The sequence below is a fragment of the Bufo bufo genome, chromosome 3 (genome assembly GCF_905171765.1).
Source record: "Bufo bufo chromosome 3, aBufBuf1.1, whole genome shotgun sequence".
NCBI classification, from domain to species: Eukaryota; Metazoa; Chordata; class Amphibia; order Anura; family Bufonidae; genus Bufo; species Bufo bufo.
This window is the reverse complement of record NC_053391.1, coordinates 370,380,468-370,401,471: the sequence shown is the minus strand read 5'-3', so window position 1 is coordinate 370,401,471 and position 21,004 is coordinate 370,380,468. Positions and strand designations below refer to the sequence as shown.

General features: G+C 45.3%; 1 protein-coding gene across 21 annotated transcripts in view; it reads right to left on the bottom strand.

Annotated features, from left to right (window-relative positions):
• Nucleotides 1-21,004, bottom strand: part of MACF1 (microtubule actin crosslinking factor 1) — a 284,153-nt gene that overhangs the window by 223,402 nt on the left and 39,747 nt on the right. The window contains exon 1 of one of the 21 annotated variants that reach the window (XM_040424611.1): nt 19,894-20,065. The exons of 18 other annotated variants lie outside the window; for them this stretch is intronic. In XM_040424611.1, coding sequence (XP_040280545.1) covers nt 19,894-19,987 — 94 coding nt within the window. In that variant the 5' untranslated portion in view covers nt 19,988-20,065. Of the gene's footprint in view, nt 1-2,500; nt 2,579-19,893; nt 20,066-21,004 lie in introns of those variants that run through there. 2 more of the 21 variants (XM_040424621.1, XM_040424614.1) reach the window with 2 other exon arrangements.

Sequence of the window (21,004 nt, the reverse complement as noted above, 5' to 3'; positions counted from 1 at the left end):
TCAGACAGTGGGCACACAGACTCTTACCAACAGGAAATACGGAGAGTTAATAAAATATATATACTAGGTTCATAGAGAGGAAGACAATTGTGGACATTAACTATGTACTAACTAAATGCAAACAAAGATTTAGAAAATAGATGGAGCACAATAATTAGAGGAGTCCATAAATGAGAGTGTGTGCACATAAACACAAGAGATGCAATCACATGTAATCCAGTAAATGATACTAGGCACTATTTGACATGAAACGAAAATGTACATTCTGTTAAACCGGAGTCACATGAGTAATGTTAAACTTGTCCTTTTGCTGCCCGCTAAAAGCAGCTTTTTTTAAACCAGGAGGAAGCAAGGCAAAATGTACGTCAGGGTTCTCTGCTCACCCCCAGACTCTGGGTCCTTTCTTTCCACCGTACGATCATTTATTTGGTGTACATGTATTTTTTTGCTGGTACAGTACTGATCATGAGTATACACAAAAGTCTAGTAATCCGGTGGAGAGTGGGGTCTGGTTTGATGAGATCACTGGTAGCACATGAGAACATGTAGATAATGTGCGCAGTCTTATTGACGGCTGGGTGCCTAGGGTTGTATCAGTCATCATGATTTAGATTGGTTTATATGACCTGGGGTTTTGTCCATAGTGTCAGTCTATACTGCAATATATGTATTTTATCATGTTGTCAAATATATATATTTTATGAAATAAAGTATGCATTTGGAGTTTGTGTGTGGTTTTCTATTTCTGTTGAGGTATACGTTGCAACCACACAACCGTAATTTTGGTTGTTTTGGGTTTACATCTAAGGCTACTTTCATACGTTTTGGGCGGATACGTCATGGATCTGAACAGACGGATCTGTTCAGACAATACAACCGCATGCATCCGTCATAAACAGATCCGGTTGTATTATCTGTAACATAGCCAAGACTGATCCGTCATGAACTCCATTGAAAGTCAATGAAAGACAGATCCGTTTTCTATTGTACCATGTTTGGCACAGTTTCGTCAAGCGGACAGCAAAACGCAACAGGCAGCATTTTGGTGTCCGCCTCCAGAGGGGAATGGAGACGGAACTGATGCAAACTGATGCATTCTGAGCGGATCCTTTTCCATTCAGAATGCATTAGGGCAAAACTGATCCGTTTTGGACCGCTTGTGAAAGCCCTGAATGGATCTAACAAACGGAAACCAAAACGCGAGTGTGAAAGTAGCCTTAGTCATGTGTCGAGTCTTGTGCAAAAATCAGACCTATAGACTGCATGGTGTGTTTTTTTATCTCTGCATAGACAGAAAATCGGACATGTGAAGTGGCCATTAACTATAACATGTTAGTGTTCAGTCCGTGTGCTGTCTTTTCTATACTCGGACGCGAACGTTACTCTCGTAACATCATCGCAGAGCTCAGGCTACCATTTAAATGAAGGACAAGCACAGATAGGAGAACAAAAGGGAAAATGAAAGGCATCTAACAGCTCAGGAAAGTTAGATGATACATCCACCCATGACATGAGACCCAATAACTCACAGACAGCATAGACGCCACATAGTACTATGGAGAGGTACATTGCCGAGTAGGCAGGAGCATGAAATTTACACGTATACACATATCGGTAAGCTCCTGCTGTACTGCTGGGTTAGAAGAAGCTTTTCCATCTTAGGGTACTTTCACACTTGCGGAAGAGTGATCCGGCAATCTGCATGCAAACAGACAGCATTTGTAGACGGATCCGGATGCGGATCCGTCTCACAAATGCATTGCAAGAACGGATCAGTCTGTCCATTTGTCATATGGACAAACTGATCCGTTTCTATTTTTTATTTTTTTTGACGGATCCGGCATTGCGGTATTTTGAATGCCGGATCCGGAACTAACACAGTCCTATGTGAAAAAATGCCAGATCCAGCATTCAGGCAAGTGTTCAGTTTTTTTGGCCGGAGATAAAACCGTAGGATTTCTCTCCATTCAGAATGCATGGGGATAAAACTGATCAGTTCTTTTCCGGTATTGAGCCGCTAGGACGGAACTCAGTGGCGGAAAAGAAAAACGCTAGTGTGAAAGTACCCTTATTCTAAGTACAGAGATGTCTGGATGTCACGGACAATTCAATCTATTAATGAAAACACGTCATACACATTAAATGATTCATTTCTATATTTTCACCTCTCCAGATGATGACACTTAGGGCTAATGGACTATACTGTACCGCCACATGCCTCTGGCTACATCAGATGTCGTGGACGTACTCTCTCATAGAAGCATTGCTCCTACAGGAGAGTAGCTCCATAGATATGTTACCCGAAAGAGCCTGTATGGCAGCAGACAGAGGCTCCATAATAGGAGTAGTACAGCTTTTGTGCCCTTCTGTCCAGGTTCATTGCACATAGCCGTGGCGTAAAATCCATGCAACAACACAACTATACACAAAAACCATGCAGAAGCCTGAGAACTATCAGCTTGCAGCTATGAACATGTACGGGAATATTTAAACTACTTACCCTTAAGGTTGTTTAGGTCCTGTAGAAATTTCCTGTAGTTAGTGATACTCATGGTCACCTCCAGAAGAACAACCTGCACCTCTGTCACCCAGAGGTCAATGATCCCTGTACAGTCAGTAAAGCCCCAGCCCCCTCACTATGCAAACACGCAGTGACTGTGCACCAAGAGGTCATACAAACAGTCCAGTACTGATGGGGGCATACGTGTCCTCCAAGTTCTTTCACTACAGACTGGAAAACCTGCGCACTATGCTGATCACAACATATACACGGAAGTCACTATAGTCTGGACTTTACACCGACATCCAGCCCTAGGCTACATCCCCAGCACTACATGATGCACAGCGCAGCCAGCATCAAGAATGCAAGGACCAAATGAGATATCGGGAGGAAACGGTGCACACATGTCATAGCTGAACACAAGTGCAGCTGGGAGATTGGGTTTCCTCACCTGCTCCCAGACAGCTGGCAGATTCAGGAGAGAGATGCTACCAGTGAAAGCAGAGAATCGCTGTAGAGACTCGTACACACCCTCTGATCCTCAAAGAGAAGGCGATCCTTCAAATTCTACAAATATTCAGATACCTCCAGGGACATTCTGCTGATGTCCATAGAGCTAAACCTTATAAAATAGACCGAAAGTTCACAAATGTGTAAAATATGAAGGAAAAAAAATAAAAATATTTAGGGATTGAGAGACATTTCTGAAAAGGTAGAACATTTCATGAAGAATTGGTTACAAATCCAAAGAGGGCTTTCCTACAACTAGAGATCTCCAAAAATCCATAATGAATTAAAACTAGTAAAAAAAATAAATTGTCAAGAATGACATGCAAAAACCACCACCACAGCTGTAAAAAACACAAGTTAGATGAAGGCACAGATAACCTCCAACTTCTCTGGGATGCGGGGAAGACCTTGTTAAGGGGAAGAATAATGGCATATATGAACAACAAAAAGAAAACTCAAACAAAAAATAGCTAGCTTAAGCAAGAGTTTCGGAGAAGCCTATACGGCATTCCAAGGAATCCCGTCTCCCTTATTACAACAAAAATGGCGACAAGCTAAACAGGATTACGAGATATGGTTGCAGAAAGAGGAAACTCTGGCCCAAACGCGATGGGAATCACACTTATATAGAAATGGAAATAAAGCAGGTAAATTATTGGCTAGATTAGCTAAGGGACAAAGACCATTTACCAAAATCCTAGCCCTAAGGGACAAGCAGGGGGAGATGAAATCACATCCAAAAGAAATTAATGAGGGATTATTATCACAACTTATACCAGCCCCACACCAAGTCAGATGATAATAAAACAGACTGGTTAAAAACTATCCCGTTAACGGTATTGACGGAGGAGGAAAAAAAGTGTTGTTAAACGCCCCTATTACGACAGGTGAAGTCACAAGTATTATCAATAAACTGGCGTTAGGTAAATCTCCGGGTCCCGATGGGTTCAGCTGTGAATTCTTCCGCATTCTGGCAATGGAAATAGCTCTATTACTGTCTCAATTATACTCGGGATATATGCAAGGCTCAAACATACCTACTCTTACTAATACAGCGTATATCAAAGTTTTATCGAAACCCGGTAAAGATCCAACATTGGCAGCCTCTTACCGCCCAATTTCACTAATCAACACCAATATCAAAATAGCATCCAAAATACTAGCAGATAGATTAGCTAATATTTTACTGCGGTTAATATCTCCTGCTCAAGTGGGTTTTGTTCAGGGGAGGGAAGCAGTCACTAATATACGGTAAGTCCTGGCGGAGCTCGATGAGGTCAAGTTGAGGCCTAATTCACACCCATCCCCTGCTATCGTCACCATTGATGCTGAAAAGGCCTTTGATAATATAGACTGGGGATGGATGGACACGGTGTTGGATGCGATGGGGTTTATAGGCCCATTCTGACAATACCTTAAGACAATTTATTCTAACCCTTAAGCGAGGGCATAAACCCCTGATTTCATTTCCAGCCCCATCACCATGAGCAAAGGGAGAAGGCAGTGATGTCCGCTTTCTCTACTCATCTTTAATTTGGCCATAGAACCTCTATCCCGAAAGATTGAACAAGACAATGATCTTGAAGGTATAACCATAGGTAATCAGAAAGTCAAACATGCACTTTTTGAGGATGACTTATTGGTCTTTTTAGAACGCCCACATAGGGAGGTAAAATACCTGTTCCAACTCCTGACTGAGTTTGGCAATGAATCAGGTTTCAAAGTTAACACAAATAAATGTGAAATTCTGTTTCTGGGAAGGGGGGTTCCGGGGTCACCCGGGCGAGCTCTGGAAATACCCATCCAAATTGCTTCCAAATCCATAAAATACTTAGGCATCCACATAGGAAGAAATCCTGAATCCTTATATATGCTAAACTACCCTCCTTTGTTTAAGAAAATTTTGACGGATATAGAGAGGTGGATGAATTTTCCGCTATCATTAGGGGGTAGAAGCCAATTGCTAATAATGATGAGCGTATCAAAACTTCTCTATCCCATGCAAACCATCCCTGTTCTCCTCAAACACTCTGACATGGCTGCTTTAGAGACAGCATTTACGGTAGGTCCTTTCTGTGGGGAGGAAAAAAGTCAGGATATCGCTGGCCAAGCTTCAATTACCAAAGAATTTGGGGGGGGGGGGGGGGGGGGCTAAACTTTCCAGACTTGAGATGCTATAATTTGGCCAGCCTTATGAGGCATTGCTCGGATTGGATATTTGGAACGGAATACTATTTAAATAGCACCTTGGAGGCGCACTTGGTACACCCATGGAGTTTATCTGCTTTGCTACACACCAAATATAATGCAATCCCCCTTCCTGTAAGGCATAGTCTACTGGTTAAAGACACTTGGAAGGCGACGCGTAAAATCTTTGATCTTCCTTTCACACTTTCAAAGTATATGGATATTTGGGGACACCCGGAATTCCCATCAGGTATAGACACTAAGCACTTTACACATTGGAAAAACATGAAGATTAAAACCGTGAGGGACAAGTGGAACACAAAGGACAAAAGATATCACTCTCACGGAAAAATACCATATGGGGACGGCTCAACATTTACTGGCATATTAAACCGAGGGTGTTAAACCTTTCCGAAGAGATGAATAACAATGACTTTGATTCCCCAATAGGCCACGGTGGGAGGAAAGAAATCTCGGTCAGAGCTCTATCTGGGAATCAGAGACAAAAAACATGCGCATTCCGCAGAACAGTTATTTTCCCAATGGAGGAAAGATTTCCTATCCATAGATATTAGGAAAACGAATCTACAAGGGTGGAATAAAATAAGACAAGTAACTCCTAACGAGACGTGGAGGGAAAACTCATTTTAGGATGATACACAAAGCTATCTATGGGTTCCAATTTACTACACACACTCCATCACAGTGTGTCCTAAGTGTCACCTAAGCTCCTGGCTGGAGAGGATGTTAGTCCTGGTGCAAGGACAGTGAAGATGTGCACCCCTTAATAAATTGGTCGGATGTTCCTCCAGAGGGGTTTTACTTACCCTGGCCATACACATTAATCTAATGTCGGCCAAGCACGCCAAGAATAACGGGTTAGGTTGACAAACGAATGTGTGTGGAGCTCCCGACTGTCCTTTAACAGATGATGTCAGGGGAGACCTAGATCAAGGAGACAAGGAATATTTTTGCCTGATCGTTTTGTTCTCCCAGGGACACTTAAGGTTTGGCCAAGTCGAACATGTATGGGGAGGGAGTCAGGAGAGAAATCGTTCAGCCGACAGCTATTGAATGTGTATAGGCAGCTTACTTTCACACTTGCGTTGTGAGGATCCGGCAGGCAGTTCCGGCTGAATTATAACACCCAATTATAGGGTGCTGCATGAGTACCGCATAAGACCTCTTTCACACTACCGGTATGGCTATTTCAGTTTTTTGCAGTCCGTTTTTCACGGATCCGTAGTTCCGTTTTTGTGTTTCCGTTTCGGTTCCGTTTTTCCGTATGGCATATACAGTATACAGTAATTACATAGAAAAAATTGGACTGGGCATAACATTTTCAATAGATGGTTCTGCAAAAAATGGAACGGCTACAGAAGGCATACCCATTTCCGTATGCATTCCGTTTTTTTTGCGGACCCATTGACTTTAATGGAGCCACTGAACTCGATTTGTGGCCAAATATAGGACATGTTCTATCTTTGCACGGAACGGAGATACAGAAACACGGATACGGAACGCAAAAAACAGCCCACAAAACAAAAAAAAAAAATAAAAATAAAAACGGTAGTGTGAAAGAGGCCTTACTGTGAGAACCCAGCAGGCAGTTCCGTCGCCGGAACTGCCCGCCGGATCCGGAAATCCATATGCAAATGGATATCATTTGTAGATGGATGCGGATCCGTCTGACAACTGCATTGAAATTTCGGATCAGTCTCTCCGGTGTCTTTCGGAAAAACAGATCCGGTATTTATTTTTTTTTAACATTTTTAAAAGGTCTGCGCATGGGTAGACCGGGAATCCGGATCCGGTTTTCCAGAACACTGGGTACCAGATCCGGCATTAATACATTTCAATGGAACATAATACCGGATCCGGCATTCCAGCAAGTGCTCCGGAATTTTGGCCGGAGAAAATACTGCAGCATGCTGCGGTATTTCTCCGGCCAGGTACCGTAAAGGGACTGAACTGAAGACATGCTCTCCATTCAGAATGCATTAGGATAAAACTGAAGCGGTTTTTTTCCGGTATTGAGCTCCTGTGATGGAACTCAATACCAGAAAAGAATAATGCTAGTGTGAAAGTACCCCAAGACTGGCACAGTCTTCTGCCAGTCTTCAGTAAATGACCGCCACCATCTCTACAAAGAGTGATGAGAGCAGCCAGGGGGATTTCTATTCTTGTAGCCTTTCCATGGTGTATGGGCCACCGCCAGACTTGAAGAGGACAAAGCTGTGATGAGTCAGACCCCACTAATCTAATACCTATCCTAAGGATTAAGCATCAATTTTGCAATCTCAGATAATTGCCTTAAGGGGGTTGTTCAACCACCAAAAAAAAAATGCAAAAGCTGTTTAGAATGGTCTGAAATCATAAAAGTAGGTGTCAGTAAGGCGAGTAGTAATACTTTTATTATTTTATACCATTCCAAGTGTGTCTTTAAATGGTGGTTGAACCCCTGTATACGCGCATCAAAGAAAATTCTATAAAAGTGAGTGCAGGTTTGAAACTCTTACAATATTGTAATATCCCGCTACATATAATATACTGCGTATATTATATACTTCAAACCCTAAAACCTGTAACAAAGCCACTATGTGTGGAAGTTGGCCTCAGTTGTTCTTTATTTTCTCTACATTTTGGTGACATACGGTCAAACTAACCCAAAAAAAGTGCAGCTTGGAATAGCACAGGCTGTTGCACTATTCTATGCAGGGGAAAAAATGGAAAACCCAGCAGACACCCACCTAAGGGCCGATGGGTCCATTTACTGGATCGGAGCATATGTTACATTTCCCTAGCACCTCATAGTCACTCTTGCGGATAAGGAAAACTCAGGGTGCTCTAGGCGTGGTGGGGGTTTTCAAAGTGGTCTGACTTTTTTTTTTTTATGTAAGAAAAAAAGCCAAACAGAAATCGTATGTAAAAAAAGTTCTAAAATCATGGAAACTCATGCTCATCAGCCATATTGGCTTCATGGGGCGACCCCACAACTTGGTGTGAATGAAGCCTCGGCAGCATTAATAAACCCCATACAGTTACAGAATGTCTCATGATATATGAGGTTTCCATAAATGAGAACAGTTTCCTGCGAATTCCCAGTTTCCCACAACAGGAAGTTCCAAGTATACAAAGCCATTACAAGGAACGGAGGCACGATTTCAGGTCTAGATATGTTTAATACAATGTGCAGACTTGGGCTCAAATTCTCCCCTCAAAAATGCAATACATAAGACGGCCAGTCGGATTTTATGGCATGCAGTTGTTTCAAGTATTCGAAAAACACAAAGGGTTAAGACAAACTGAGCAGACACCAGAAATTCCAGTTCAGGGAGAGACTGAACAGCTGGGAATCCATAAACCAGTTGCTGGGTGTCCTATAACCAGCTGCTGAGCCAGTAAAACCAGTCCCCCAAAAATCCAGACCAAAGAGCAGTCCATCAGTGAGCATCAAAGCTGCACCAGCCCCTTCCAGTAGAAAGACTTCCAATGCAAACAGGGCTCATCATGTCACCACAGGGGGGCGCTGGACTCCGGGTCAAGTCTTATTGGAGAAGTGACACACTCCCCCAGCGGCGTTCCCTCCTTAGGCCGCTTTCACAAGGTCGGCATTTGGTCAGAATCCAGGAGGGGGTCCAGAACATGGAAGCTACAAATCTTTCCATGATACCTTTCTCTCTAGGTTCCACCCCTGGTTTTGGCTTACAAATACTGATACAAAACACTAAGGTGACCACAGGAAAAGTTATGCGGTAGTCATGCAGCACCCTATAATTGGGCCGCTAAAGCAATATATACAGTCTATAAATAACAGGAGATATTATTGGGTAATGACTACTACATTTTATGGTTAGGCTGTTCTTCGGAGTCTGACAAGTATGGCCAGGTAATTCAGCAGTTACCTGCACACATGGCAGATTACGTGGAGTTTTTCTCCTGCGGATTCTTGCCCAGAAAAACCGAAGCATAATACAGTACCATCAGAGATTAGACCAATCTAATCTATACTTTTGTTTTACCCAGAAATTGACCTGCCGTGCGGATTTAGAAATCCCCAGCATGTCAATTATGTTTGCGATTTTTGGTACAGATTTGGCGCTTTTCAATGGAACAGTGAAATCTGCATCAAATCCATGACAAAATCCACATGTAACATGTGGAAACGTGAAGAATTCCGCAAGGACATTTGTGCAGATCTTCTGCAGGTTTACCCGCACCAGCGTGCCAGTAACCTAAGGGTGCCCTCTGACATACAAAATCCGCAGATTTGAGAAAGTTGCAGTTTTGGGTGTTTGTGAATTATTCAGCAGATTTCTGCGCAGAATACATCTCCAAATAAATGGAGACCTTCAGATACAGGAAATCTGCAGCCAAACATCATTTGCGTTCTGTTCCACTGCGGAATTAATATGCTGCAGTGGAACAGGACGCAGGTATTGACACTGTCGCCATAGGCTAAGGGCACACGGACACGGACGTGTGCTGACCGTTCATTTCAATAAATGGACATAGATAGAACACAGTTGAGACCTGCATTGCCTGGATGATGATGTGAACACACCACCCATTCACTAAAACGGGTCAGTGTTCAGTACGGATACTGGATGTAATATTGGTCTACATCAGGCATGCGCAACCTGCAGCCCTCCAGCTGTTGCAAAACTACTACAACTCCCATCATTGCCGGACAGCTTACAGAAGGGCATGGTGGGAGTTGTAGTATTACAACTGCTGGAGGGCCACAGGTTGAGCATCCCTGAAGAGGGTTAACACCCTTTAAAGTATGATGAAACAAATGTATCAAAATATTATTTTTTTAATTATCTTCTTGACCCAAAAAACAAAGGCAGAATTTGGCTTCCAAGTGCAACTCTGGTTGATTTGGGCCACAAGACAGTTTGGATACATCAAGTTGATATTGAGCAGCAGATTGACACTAGTACACTGAAGTATTCCTGAAGTATCACACGTGCCCTTTACAGTAACCAGCATCAGGAATATGGAGCTCGTCGGGCCATTTCATTCCTCCCCTAGAGCACAGAGCATCTTTCAGGTTCCACAACCGAATCTACGGGAACATTTAGTATGCTGAGGCTACTTTCACACTGGCGTTTTGGCTTTCTGTTTGTGAGATCCGTTCAGGGCTCTCACAAGAGGTCCAAAACGGATCAGTTTGCCCTTAATGCATTCTGAATGGAAAAGGATCCGCTTAGAATGCACAGTTTGCCTCCGATCAGTCTTTATTCCGCTCTGGAGGCGGACACCATAACGCTGCCTGTAGCGTATTTCTGTCCGCCATGTGATGCGGAGCAAGACGGATCTGTCCTGACACACAATGTAAGTCAATGGGGACGGATCAGTTTTCTCTGACACAATCTGGCACAATAGAAAACGGATCCGTTCCCCATTGACTTCCAATGGAGTTCATGACGGATCTGTCTCGGCTATGTTACAGATAATACAAACGGATCTGTTCATGACGGATGCAGGCAGTTGTATTATTGTAATGAAAGCGTTTTTGCGGATCCATGACGGATCCGCAAAAACCGCTGGTGTGAAAGTAGCCTGAGATATGGAGAGGAATAGCAATTAAAGCTAATTGTACAATATGCCACTACGATCCACCGGAAAATGGCTGCATATGTACGATGACTGGACTCATGGACACGTCCACCAGACTTTTCATGCACTGGTCATGGTGAGTGAAGGGTTTCATGTACAGGGGCCCTATCTGTAAGGAGGGGGCCCCAGAGCTGCTTCCCTTCCTGTGCACAATGATTTCCTTACACAGGTTCTATTTTCTGATATGCAGGAAATGACAAGTCCCTGCGACATGCCGGAGATTGTGCTGCGCGGCGGACAACTGCTCCGCCAGCTGTCCATGTGATCCGTGGCCTAGACGCTCCAGCATCCAGCAATTGTAAAAATCCCCATGAAAAAAACACCTACATGAAAGTGAACTATAAAGCCAGCTATTACCATAATAATGGCCCCAATTAGAGAACCCAACCAGCTAATCGTTCTTCAAGAGTTGGAGGTAGGACTAGATCAGGCAAAAAAAAAGCGCCTCATATGTGGGAGTTAAAATATGGAGAATGCAAACACACACGAACATGTAAAATATTCGCCTCTAGGAAACAGGATTGCTTCCATGACGGCGTATCTCCATTGCTACAGGTAGTGCTGATGTGACGATATAGAAAGCAAACACGACTACTGCCCCGACAAGTAGGAATCTGCTCCAAACTGCCACAAAGACTTCATCAAAAAGAATAAAGTCACACCTCACCGCAGTACCAGGAGCCCTTCTGAGCACTGCCGCTCGGAGGCAGTCTTACATTTAGAACTGGCGGAGGATCTGCCGAAGTTATGGAGAGGCCGGCGCCTCTCCAGCAGATCCACCGCCAGGTATAGGGGTTATTGAGACCGGTATTTAGTAAATGTACCCCCAAAGTGGGAAGAAGGGATCACTGCTTGTCCCCATACAGCATAGGTGATTGCAGCATGTAAGGCTAGGTCTACACGATGCCATTTGTCGCGCGACGATTTTTATAATAGTCTATGGTGTCGCAAAAAATTCATTCGAGATGGATTTTTCTGCGACTGTCGCGTCGCAGTGGCAGCATATCGCATGTCATTATAAAAATTGTCCCATGACAAAAGTTGCAGTGCAGTTGCGACTTATTGTCGCGCGACACATGTCGCCGTGTAGACCTAGCCTAAAGGCATCCCTCATCTCCCCTGCCGATCAGGCAATCATTGGGAACGTTTAGTTCTTTCCCAATAATTGCCTTATTGTTGGCCCGCGTGAAAGGAACTTAAAGGGGTTGTGCCCAGTTTTAACGTTATCCCCTATCCACAGATAATCACAGGTGGTGAGGCTGCTGGGGCCCCATCGATCTTGAGGGAGGCACTGCCGCTCCATTCATTCTCTATAGGAGTGCAGGAGATCTCTATCCCCAGAGCTCCCATACAGATCGAATAGAGCAGCAGGGCGCATGTACAACCTGCAGCCCCACAGGAACGGGGGAATGTGACCCCGTTCTCATGATCGTGGGGTCTCAGCGGTCAGACCCTCAGCAATCAGCTAGTTCTCCTCCATCCTGTGGATTTTGAATGTTTTTTGTTTTATTTTGCTGAGAAAAACTGCCAGCTCCAGATGTTCACTGGAAGTCTAGGGGAATTTAGAAATGCAGACACACAAGCTTTACTTTGCTACTGGCGTTTTGTTTTTTTTGTTCAACTTTTTTAAGCCACAGATTGCTTTAGGTGCAATCTTCTAGGGTCTCATTTTTTTCTTATTAACTTCAACTGACAAAAAAAACGAATAAGAATGCACCAAATTTTGCATACATTTTTTGGTTTTGTCTTTTTTATTACTATTATTGAAAAGGGTACTCTTTCTTGCAAAAAGTGAAGAAACCAAACAAAAAAAACCCTAGTGCTAGCAATGAACAGATGCTTTGTTGAGGCTGCCATACTCTTTCACTCTTTCACTCTTTTTTTAGCTGTATTGCTCGCTGCAGTAACACAAGTTATTCTACACAGCAGGAAAATGATATACAGATGTAAACTTAAAGGACACCCTCTACGTTTGGCTCACAAAAAACTATGGGCAGGTCTTCTAGGACTATCCATACGTCTTCTTCTGTAGCCAATGAATGGTATGAATGAAACCTTAGATCAATGAGAGACAAAACACAACCAGATGTGACTTCTGTTTCACATGTGGTGTCATTTTGGGGGCTTTTCAGTGAAGAACAGAACACAAAAATGACAAAATACACATTTGTACTATATCCGTTTCAGTGTCTATTTATGTCCTTTTTCCATCCAGTATAACCTCGTCTATATAGTCGTCCAGGTACATATGCCAGTACCTATAGAATATACATCTTTACTAGTCAGGATGTTTTTAGCTTTGCTCCATAAGAATCAGTTCACACTTGGGGGTAGCTAAAAGAGACCTATTTTGCTATCATTTTAGCTCTGATTCTTCAGGGCTCGGCTATGAACAGCGATGCCAGCTTAGGGTGTGTTGACTTCTGCACGGGAGATTCTGCTAAGGCCTCATGCACACGGCCGTTGTTTTGGTCCGCATCCGAGCCGCAGTTTTTGCGGCTTGGATGCGGACCTATTCACTTCAATGGGGCCGCAAAGGATGCGGACAGCACTCCACGTGCTGTCCGCATCCGTTGCTCCGTTCCTTGGTCAGCAAAAAAAATATAACCTGTCCTATTCTTGTCCGTTTTGCGGAGAAGAATAGGCTGTTATATCAATGGCTGTCCATGCCGTTCCGCAAATGGCAGAACGCACACGGACGCCATCCGTGTTTTGCGGACCGCAAAACACACAACGGCCGTGTGCATGAGGCCTTAAGGCTACATGCACACGACCTTATGGCTTTTGCAGTCTGCAAAAAAAAAAACGGATGCCATCCTTTTTTTTTTTTCTTTTTGCGGATCCATTGTAACAATGCCTAAAACGGACAAGAACAGGACATGTCATATTTTTTTTGCGGGGCTACGGAACGGACATACGGATGCGGATAGAACACGTGTGCTGTCCACATTTTTTGCGGACCCATTGAAATGAATGGGTCTGCATCCTATTTGCAAAAAAAACGGAAACGGACACGGAAACAAAATACGTTTGTGTGCATGAGGCCTAAAAAAGAAAAACGCTGCAACAGTAAAATGACATGCACCATAATGAAAACCCAAAGTATCCCATTATAAAGTGAATGCTTTGAGAGCTTCACTGTTATGGTCCTGGAAAAGATTGCAGAAGGTGTAGCGGCAATGTGAACAAGCCCTTAGCACCCCATTCTGCTTCTTTCAGGATACTACGTTATGTAAGCTCTGTATTTTCCTGCCGTCCATTGCCTTGGGTCAGGCACCCTTTACCAGTGATTCTGTTTCCTCCTAACGTTCCATCCCAAGTCAGTGGTGAAGAACCGACCTGTCATTTCTGCAATCCAGTTTGACCAGTCCTTTCGTTAGCATTTTAAGACCCCTGCCCCTAATTACGGTGTTTTGTCAGATTACACAGGTACAGGAAGGAAGCAAGTGTCTGGGGCACACCTGATTTACCCTCTCAGCGTCTATCCGGGGGGCAGACACACCTATACAGGCCTGCCACGCCTTCCGAGTCAGACACCTCGAAGCTTTAAGTGGCACGTCTGACAAATTCCTTTTGCGGATCAGTATATCTATATACCCAGGAATCGCCAGGTCGTGCTGTGGAGTTATGCTGAACTTTTACATACATGTGTACTAAGCAGCAAATAGCTTCCATGCAAATGTCAAATTCCAACTCGCCCTAGACTAATAGATCACAAAGAAAAAAACATTATCCCTGCTAGTGCCCTGCAGCTTACACAGCACAGCTACAACACTGCCACATCCGTGCCAAACCTACAGCTGCTGTCACAACTGTACGTGCCTTCATGTCCGCTCGCACGTCCTCGCCGCACTTTATAACCGTAAACTTGTATGCAGACAACTAAACACAGTACTGGACCCAATGTAAACCTGCCGACAGCGTCCGCTGGGTGAGTGGAGGCCTAGAGATACATTTGATGTATATACACTGGACGCTTTCCCAGTGCATACCGCAAACATAGGCCTTGCTTAAAGGGATTCTGCCAGCCAGATTATGCCTATAGAGGCTGATGCAAGTACAGGGATGGAAGATGGCACAGGCGCTTACATGAGGAGTATAGGCGTTCACGCAAGATTACACCGAGTCCTCTAAATGACGTCGGGGGAGCTGGGGCGGTGTTGGGCTCCACAGACATTTGGCACAGCCCCTTAGGCTCTTTTCAAAAGTGATTGACAGGTATCTAAAAAACAATAGTTCTGACACGCTACAGGAGAACTACCATAACCTATAAACGGCTCTATAGGCATAATCCCTTTAAGGTGACTATGCCATTTAAAGGGTAAGTAAACTGGTGCGTCCGACGTTTTTTTTATTGGCGGTGATTTGGCGGCCCCAGGAAGAGACACACTTTTCACAAGGCATGCATGCAGCGAGCCTGTCACTTGGAGTGGTGACACTAAGCCACCAGGTGCACTGTTTTTGGCTTCATTCGTGCAACGCGCATGCGCAAAACACTGCTGCGCTCATCTCCAGACTCTCCTCTCGTAATTTATACAATCTTTTAATACCTGATGCTGAATCATACAATTTTGACTGGGGCATGTTTAGGAAGCTAAATCCCTTTAAACTGGCCCCTTAAAAAGGCTCATGGAAAGAAGTATTTCCTAATAGACGTACATGTTAAAAAGTGTCTACCCAGTGACAGAATCCCTTTAGGGCTCATGCACACGACCATTGGGTATTTAGCAGCCCACAAACTGCAGATCCGCAAAGCAGCACCACACCTCTCCACAGGTTGGGGGTGGTATTCCAGCTTAGCACCATTCACTTCAATGGAGCCGAGCTGCAGTACTCATGGACAGGTGTGGTGCAGTTTTTGGAAGAAATCAGCCGTCGTTTTGTAGTCCTGGAGAACCCCATTAGGCTACATTCACACACCGGTTGTCCGTTTCTCATGGCTGTTTTTCAACCATTTGTGTATCTATTTTCTGGCCGTCTGGCAGTTTTAAAGCTGTTTTTTTTTTAATCAGCTCTGAACCCGGACAACCCCTTTAAAGAGGACCTTTCACTACAATGAAAAATGTAAACTAAGTATGCTGACATGGAGAGCGGCGCCCAGGGATTTCCCTGCACCTACTATTATCCCTGGGCGCCAATCCATTCTCCCGGTATAGGCTCTGGTATCTTCAGATTTTCGGCTCAACTGGGAGGAGCCTGCTCTTGTTCTCCTGGGCGTCTCCTTCTGCTGGAGTGCTGGCCAATCGCAGCGCTCAGCTCATAGCCTGGGAGAAAAAAAAACTCTCAGGCTATGAGCTGAGCGCTGTGATTGGCCAAGCACTCCAGCCTGGGAGAAGGAGACGCCGGCAGGCTCCACCCAGTTGAACTGAACATATGAAGATACCAGAGCCTATACCGGGAGAACGGAGCGGCGCCCAGGGATAATAGTAAGTGCAGGGGGATCCCTGGGCGCCGCTCTCCGTGTCTGTATGCTTAGTTTAGATTTTTTATTCTAGTGAAAGGTCCTCTTTAAAGGGAATCTGTCACCTATTTTGACCACAAAAAAACGCTAACATAGCAATGTGCAATAAAGTACCTTCATTCCTGCATTGGTCTTCTTTTATTACACTTTTCATTCTGATTAAAAAGCGATTTTTCTGATATGCAAATGAAGCCTCAAGGTGCCCAGAGGGCCGTTATTCCTCTGCTCTAGTGCCCAGTAACGCCCCCCTGCAGTGCCCAGCCCATCTCCTAAGAAATAAATGTACTCCCACATACTTGCCGAACGGCGCCGCCCCCTCCGCTACGTCATGTAATTTATTCGCCCCACCATCCTCATGTCCTCCCTTCTTGGCCTCTGAAATCCTGCGCAGGCGCAGTATCGCTGAGTGCCTGCGCCTGTACAATACTCCTGCTCCAGAGGGCAACAGCCTCAATAGTGTCACTGGGCATGCGCCGAGCCCAGTGACGTAATCAGAGCGCTGTTGCCTCAGGAGCCGGAGTATCGTGCAGGCGCAGTCAGTCAGCGATACTGCGCCTGCGCGGGATTTCGGAGGCCAAGAGAGGAGGAAGCAAGGAAGGTGCAGTGAATAAATTAAATAACGTAGTGGAAGGGGTGGAGCCTTAGACAAATAGAGGAGGACGCAAGGATGGTGCAGTGAATAAATTAAATAACGTAGTGGAAGGGGTGGAGCCTTAGACAAATAGAGGAGGACGCAAGGATGGTGCAGTGAATACATTACATGACGTAGCGGAGGGGGCTGCGCCGTTCGGCAAGGATGTGGGAGTACATTTCTTAGGAGGCGTGCTGGGCTTGGAAGAAAGGTGGGCTGGGCACTGCAGGGGGGCGTTACTGGGCACTAGAGCAGAGGAATAACGCCCCTCTGGGCACCTTGGGACTTCATTTGCATATCAGAAAAATTGCTTTTTAATCAGAATGAAAAGTGGAATAAAAGAAAGAAGACCCATGCAGGAATGAAGGTACTTTATTGCACATTGCTATGTTAGCGGTTTTATATGGTCAAAATGAAGAAGGCTTCTATCTTCATTCAGCAGGACCTGCGCTGACGTCACCGCGCTCACCACGTGGTGAGCACGATGACGTCAAAGGTCCTTTTGCAGGTCCTTCAAGAACAAAGAAGAGAATCCCGGCTGCGCGATCAAGTGGATGAGGTGAGTTATGTTTGTATTATTTTTTTCCCCTAAGGCACATTATACTATGCATTCTGTATTAAAGAATGCTGTTATTTTCCATTATAACCATGTTATAATGGAAAATAATAAAGTAAATAGGGTCCCGGGTCATACATCCCTCGTCTCCTTAGCAACCATGCGTGAAAATCGCACCGCACCCGCACTTGCTTGTGGATGCGATGTGATTTTCACGCAGCCCTATTCATTTCTATGGGGCCTGCGTTGCGTGAAAAACGCAGAATATAGAGCTTGCAAGTGATGCGTGAAAAACATTGCTCATGTACACAGCCCCATTGAAATGAATGGGTCCGGATTCAGTGCGGGTGCAATGCGTTCACCTCACGCATTGCACTCGCGCAAAATACTCGCCTGTGTGAAAGGGGCCTAATGCCACTTTCATACGAGCGTGACGGATTAGGTCTGGATGCGTTCAGGAAAACTCGCACCATTTTGCATGCAAGTTCAGTCAGTTTTGTCTGCGATTGCGTTTAGTTGTTTAGTTCTCTTCTGCGCGGGTGCAATGCGTTTTGATGCGTTTTTCAAGCGCGTGAAAAAAAAACAACAAACGGAAGGTTTACGCTGATGTGTGAATTGTGTACCGCCTGCTGACATCCTCTCCTCCATACTGCTAGGCTCCATGAGTGCAGGGGAGACCCTTGTGCAATTTGAAAAACCTTCAGAAACAACCCTGAACTTGGACATCTCGGGTGTTGAGAAGACCTTCAGAACGTAGTACTGGCTGCCATACTGGCCTAATACCAGTACATCTAAAAATCTTAATGTACCCATATGTGACCATGTGTTTCTAGTGAAAACAGAAGGTTACGCTTTACATTCGGGATAATGTATAACCTGCTGGAAATGAGTAGAAGAGAAACGTTGCTGGAGGTGGAGCGGAGTCCTACAAGGAAACCCAAGGTGACAGAAACCCTGAGAGACTGTTAACCCCTGAAATACTGGTGACAGACGCACATACTAAACTCCTCCTCGCCTTCCATGCATATAACCACGGCATCTCAACCCCCACGCGGGGACAACTGCTTGGCTGCTCCTTGTATATGGCCACAATGGCCCGTTTACCTCAGATATTTCCATCCAAGTCTAGGCTTAAATCATAGAACGCGTCACCCGTCTTATGATTAAGACGCTGCTGGCAACGCGCCACTCCATTGTTAGGAAATACATAATGTCAGCGCCTCTGACAGTGGAGGAGATTGTATATGACAACCGGCCACGTATCTACATACCACAGAACCAGTCAGTGTTAACCCCTGCACTGCCTGGAAAGAAAAGCTCGCCACACACGCAGTGCTAGGCCTTAGGACTGGCTCCCTCTGGTCACCCCCTACAACTACCAGTTAGGGTACACGGTCAGATTCCTTGATGCAGTTTTGGAAGCCAAAGTCAGGAGTGAGTGCAGAAAGGAGGAGAAGTCCTAGATCTCCTTATAATCTACTCCTGATTATGGCTTCTCAAACTGCGCCAAGAAACCTGACCGTTCCCTTATTCCTTGTGCTAGAAGGAAAGGTGACGGTCCAGCTTCCATGTCTTCAAATCTAATTATTAAAATCCAGACGGGACAGGGCTGCTTGACTGACAGGAGCCGCCGTTAGCCACAGCTATGTCCTGTCGGGATTTTAATATGTTCCAATAAAGTCTACATTAGATTTCAAGACGCGGAAGCTGGACATTTACCCTTCTTTCACACTGTGCCACCCGATGGCGAGGTGTGCTGGTAATACGCTTGCTGTTACACCCATGCCGTACCTTACGTCTTCTCATATCAATGTTACACCCATGGCTGACAGAACACGTCGCTGCTACACCCTGCACACAAACATGGGGCGCCCACCATTCCCACTCACACTTCTTGTTCTTTGGGGAGGAGAAACCCGATCACTGTCCTACAATATAACTTCTACACAATGCCCTGATGGGCGAGGTGAAGCCACCATCCCTCTGCTGATGTAGTAGAGATGAGTTAGTCACTTGGCACAGTGTTATCTATGGACTGCAGCTGTCTTGATCTGAAACTGTAGGATTCACCAGCTCTGCTACATCTAGGACACTGAGCTGTCACATAACAGGACACTGGAGCTGCCAGGCCACTCAGCACCCTAGCCTGGCGAGTCTTCAGTGTCCTCCTCCATATTATGCCGTCTCCTGTGTCACAGCCGGGATGTCACACAGAACTGTCACCTCCACACCCAGCATCTGGGAGGCCAAGCCGCGTCTTCTCAAGCCTGCATTACAGGGCAGCAGCCCCCATGTGTATACCCAGTGCTGTGCCACATGTACCAGCCTGGACACAACAATGTAGCCGAAACTCAGCCCTGGCAGCGCACACAACAACCCGTCACACCCCGATCGTGGGCATGGGAAGCCCTCGTCGCCGGTACCTTTATATCTCTCCAGCACTCCTTCATATGCCCGAACAAACTCATGCTCCTGGTTACGATCCACCGGGAGTTGTCCCGGGATATACCCGGACATGGCGAACTATTCTCCCGCAGTATTCCCGGTGCCCGCCGGTCAGTCCGGTGCCTGTGGATCCGACTTCCGGCTCCTGTCTCCTCCCAGACAGTATGGAGAGAAGAGGCCGAGCGATTGGGTGCTACACCTGAGAGCTGGGCGGACGTACAGCGGCCATTCATGGAACTACGGCTAAACAGTGCTGGGAGAAAGAGGGCATCTAGCGGCAGCCGGCGGTAGTGCAGGATTACGCTTTCGTCAGCAGGAAAATATTTAAGCTCTTTCACACTAGCGTTTTTCTTTTCCAGCACTGAGTTCTGTCCTAGGGGCTCTATACCGGAAAAGAACTGATCAGTTTTATCCCCATGCATTCTAGATGGAGAGCATTCCGTTCAGGATGTCTTCAGTTCAGTCTTTTTGACTGATCAGGACAAAGATAATACCGCAGCATGCTACGGTTTTATCTCCGGCCAAAAAAAACTGAAGACTTGCCTGAATGCCGGATTTTCCATAGGAATGTATTAGTGCCGGATTCGCCATTAAAAATACCGGAATGCCGGATCTGTCCTTCCATGCGCAGACGGAGAAAAAGGTGAAAAAAATAAATGCCGGATCCGTTTTTACGGATGACACCGGAAAGACGGATCCGGCATTTCAATACATTTTTGTGACTGATCAGGCATTTTTCAGACTGATCAGGATCCTGATCAGTAAGGCTACTTTCACGCTTACGGCAGAGTGATCCGGCAAGCAGTTCCGTCGCCGGAACTGCCTGCCGGATCCAGCAAAACGTATGCCAACTGATGGCATTAGTAAGACTGATCAGGATCCTGATCAGTCTGAAAAATGCCTGATCAGGCAGAAAAATGCATTGAAATGCCGGATCCGTCTTTCCGGTGTCATCCGGAAAAACAGATCCAGCATTTATTTTTTTCACCTTTTTTTCCATCTGAGCATGCGAAGGACGGATCCGGCATTCAGGCAAGTCTTCAGTTTTTTTGGCCGGAGATAAAACCGTAGCATGCTGCGGTATTATCT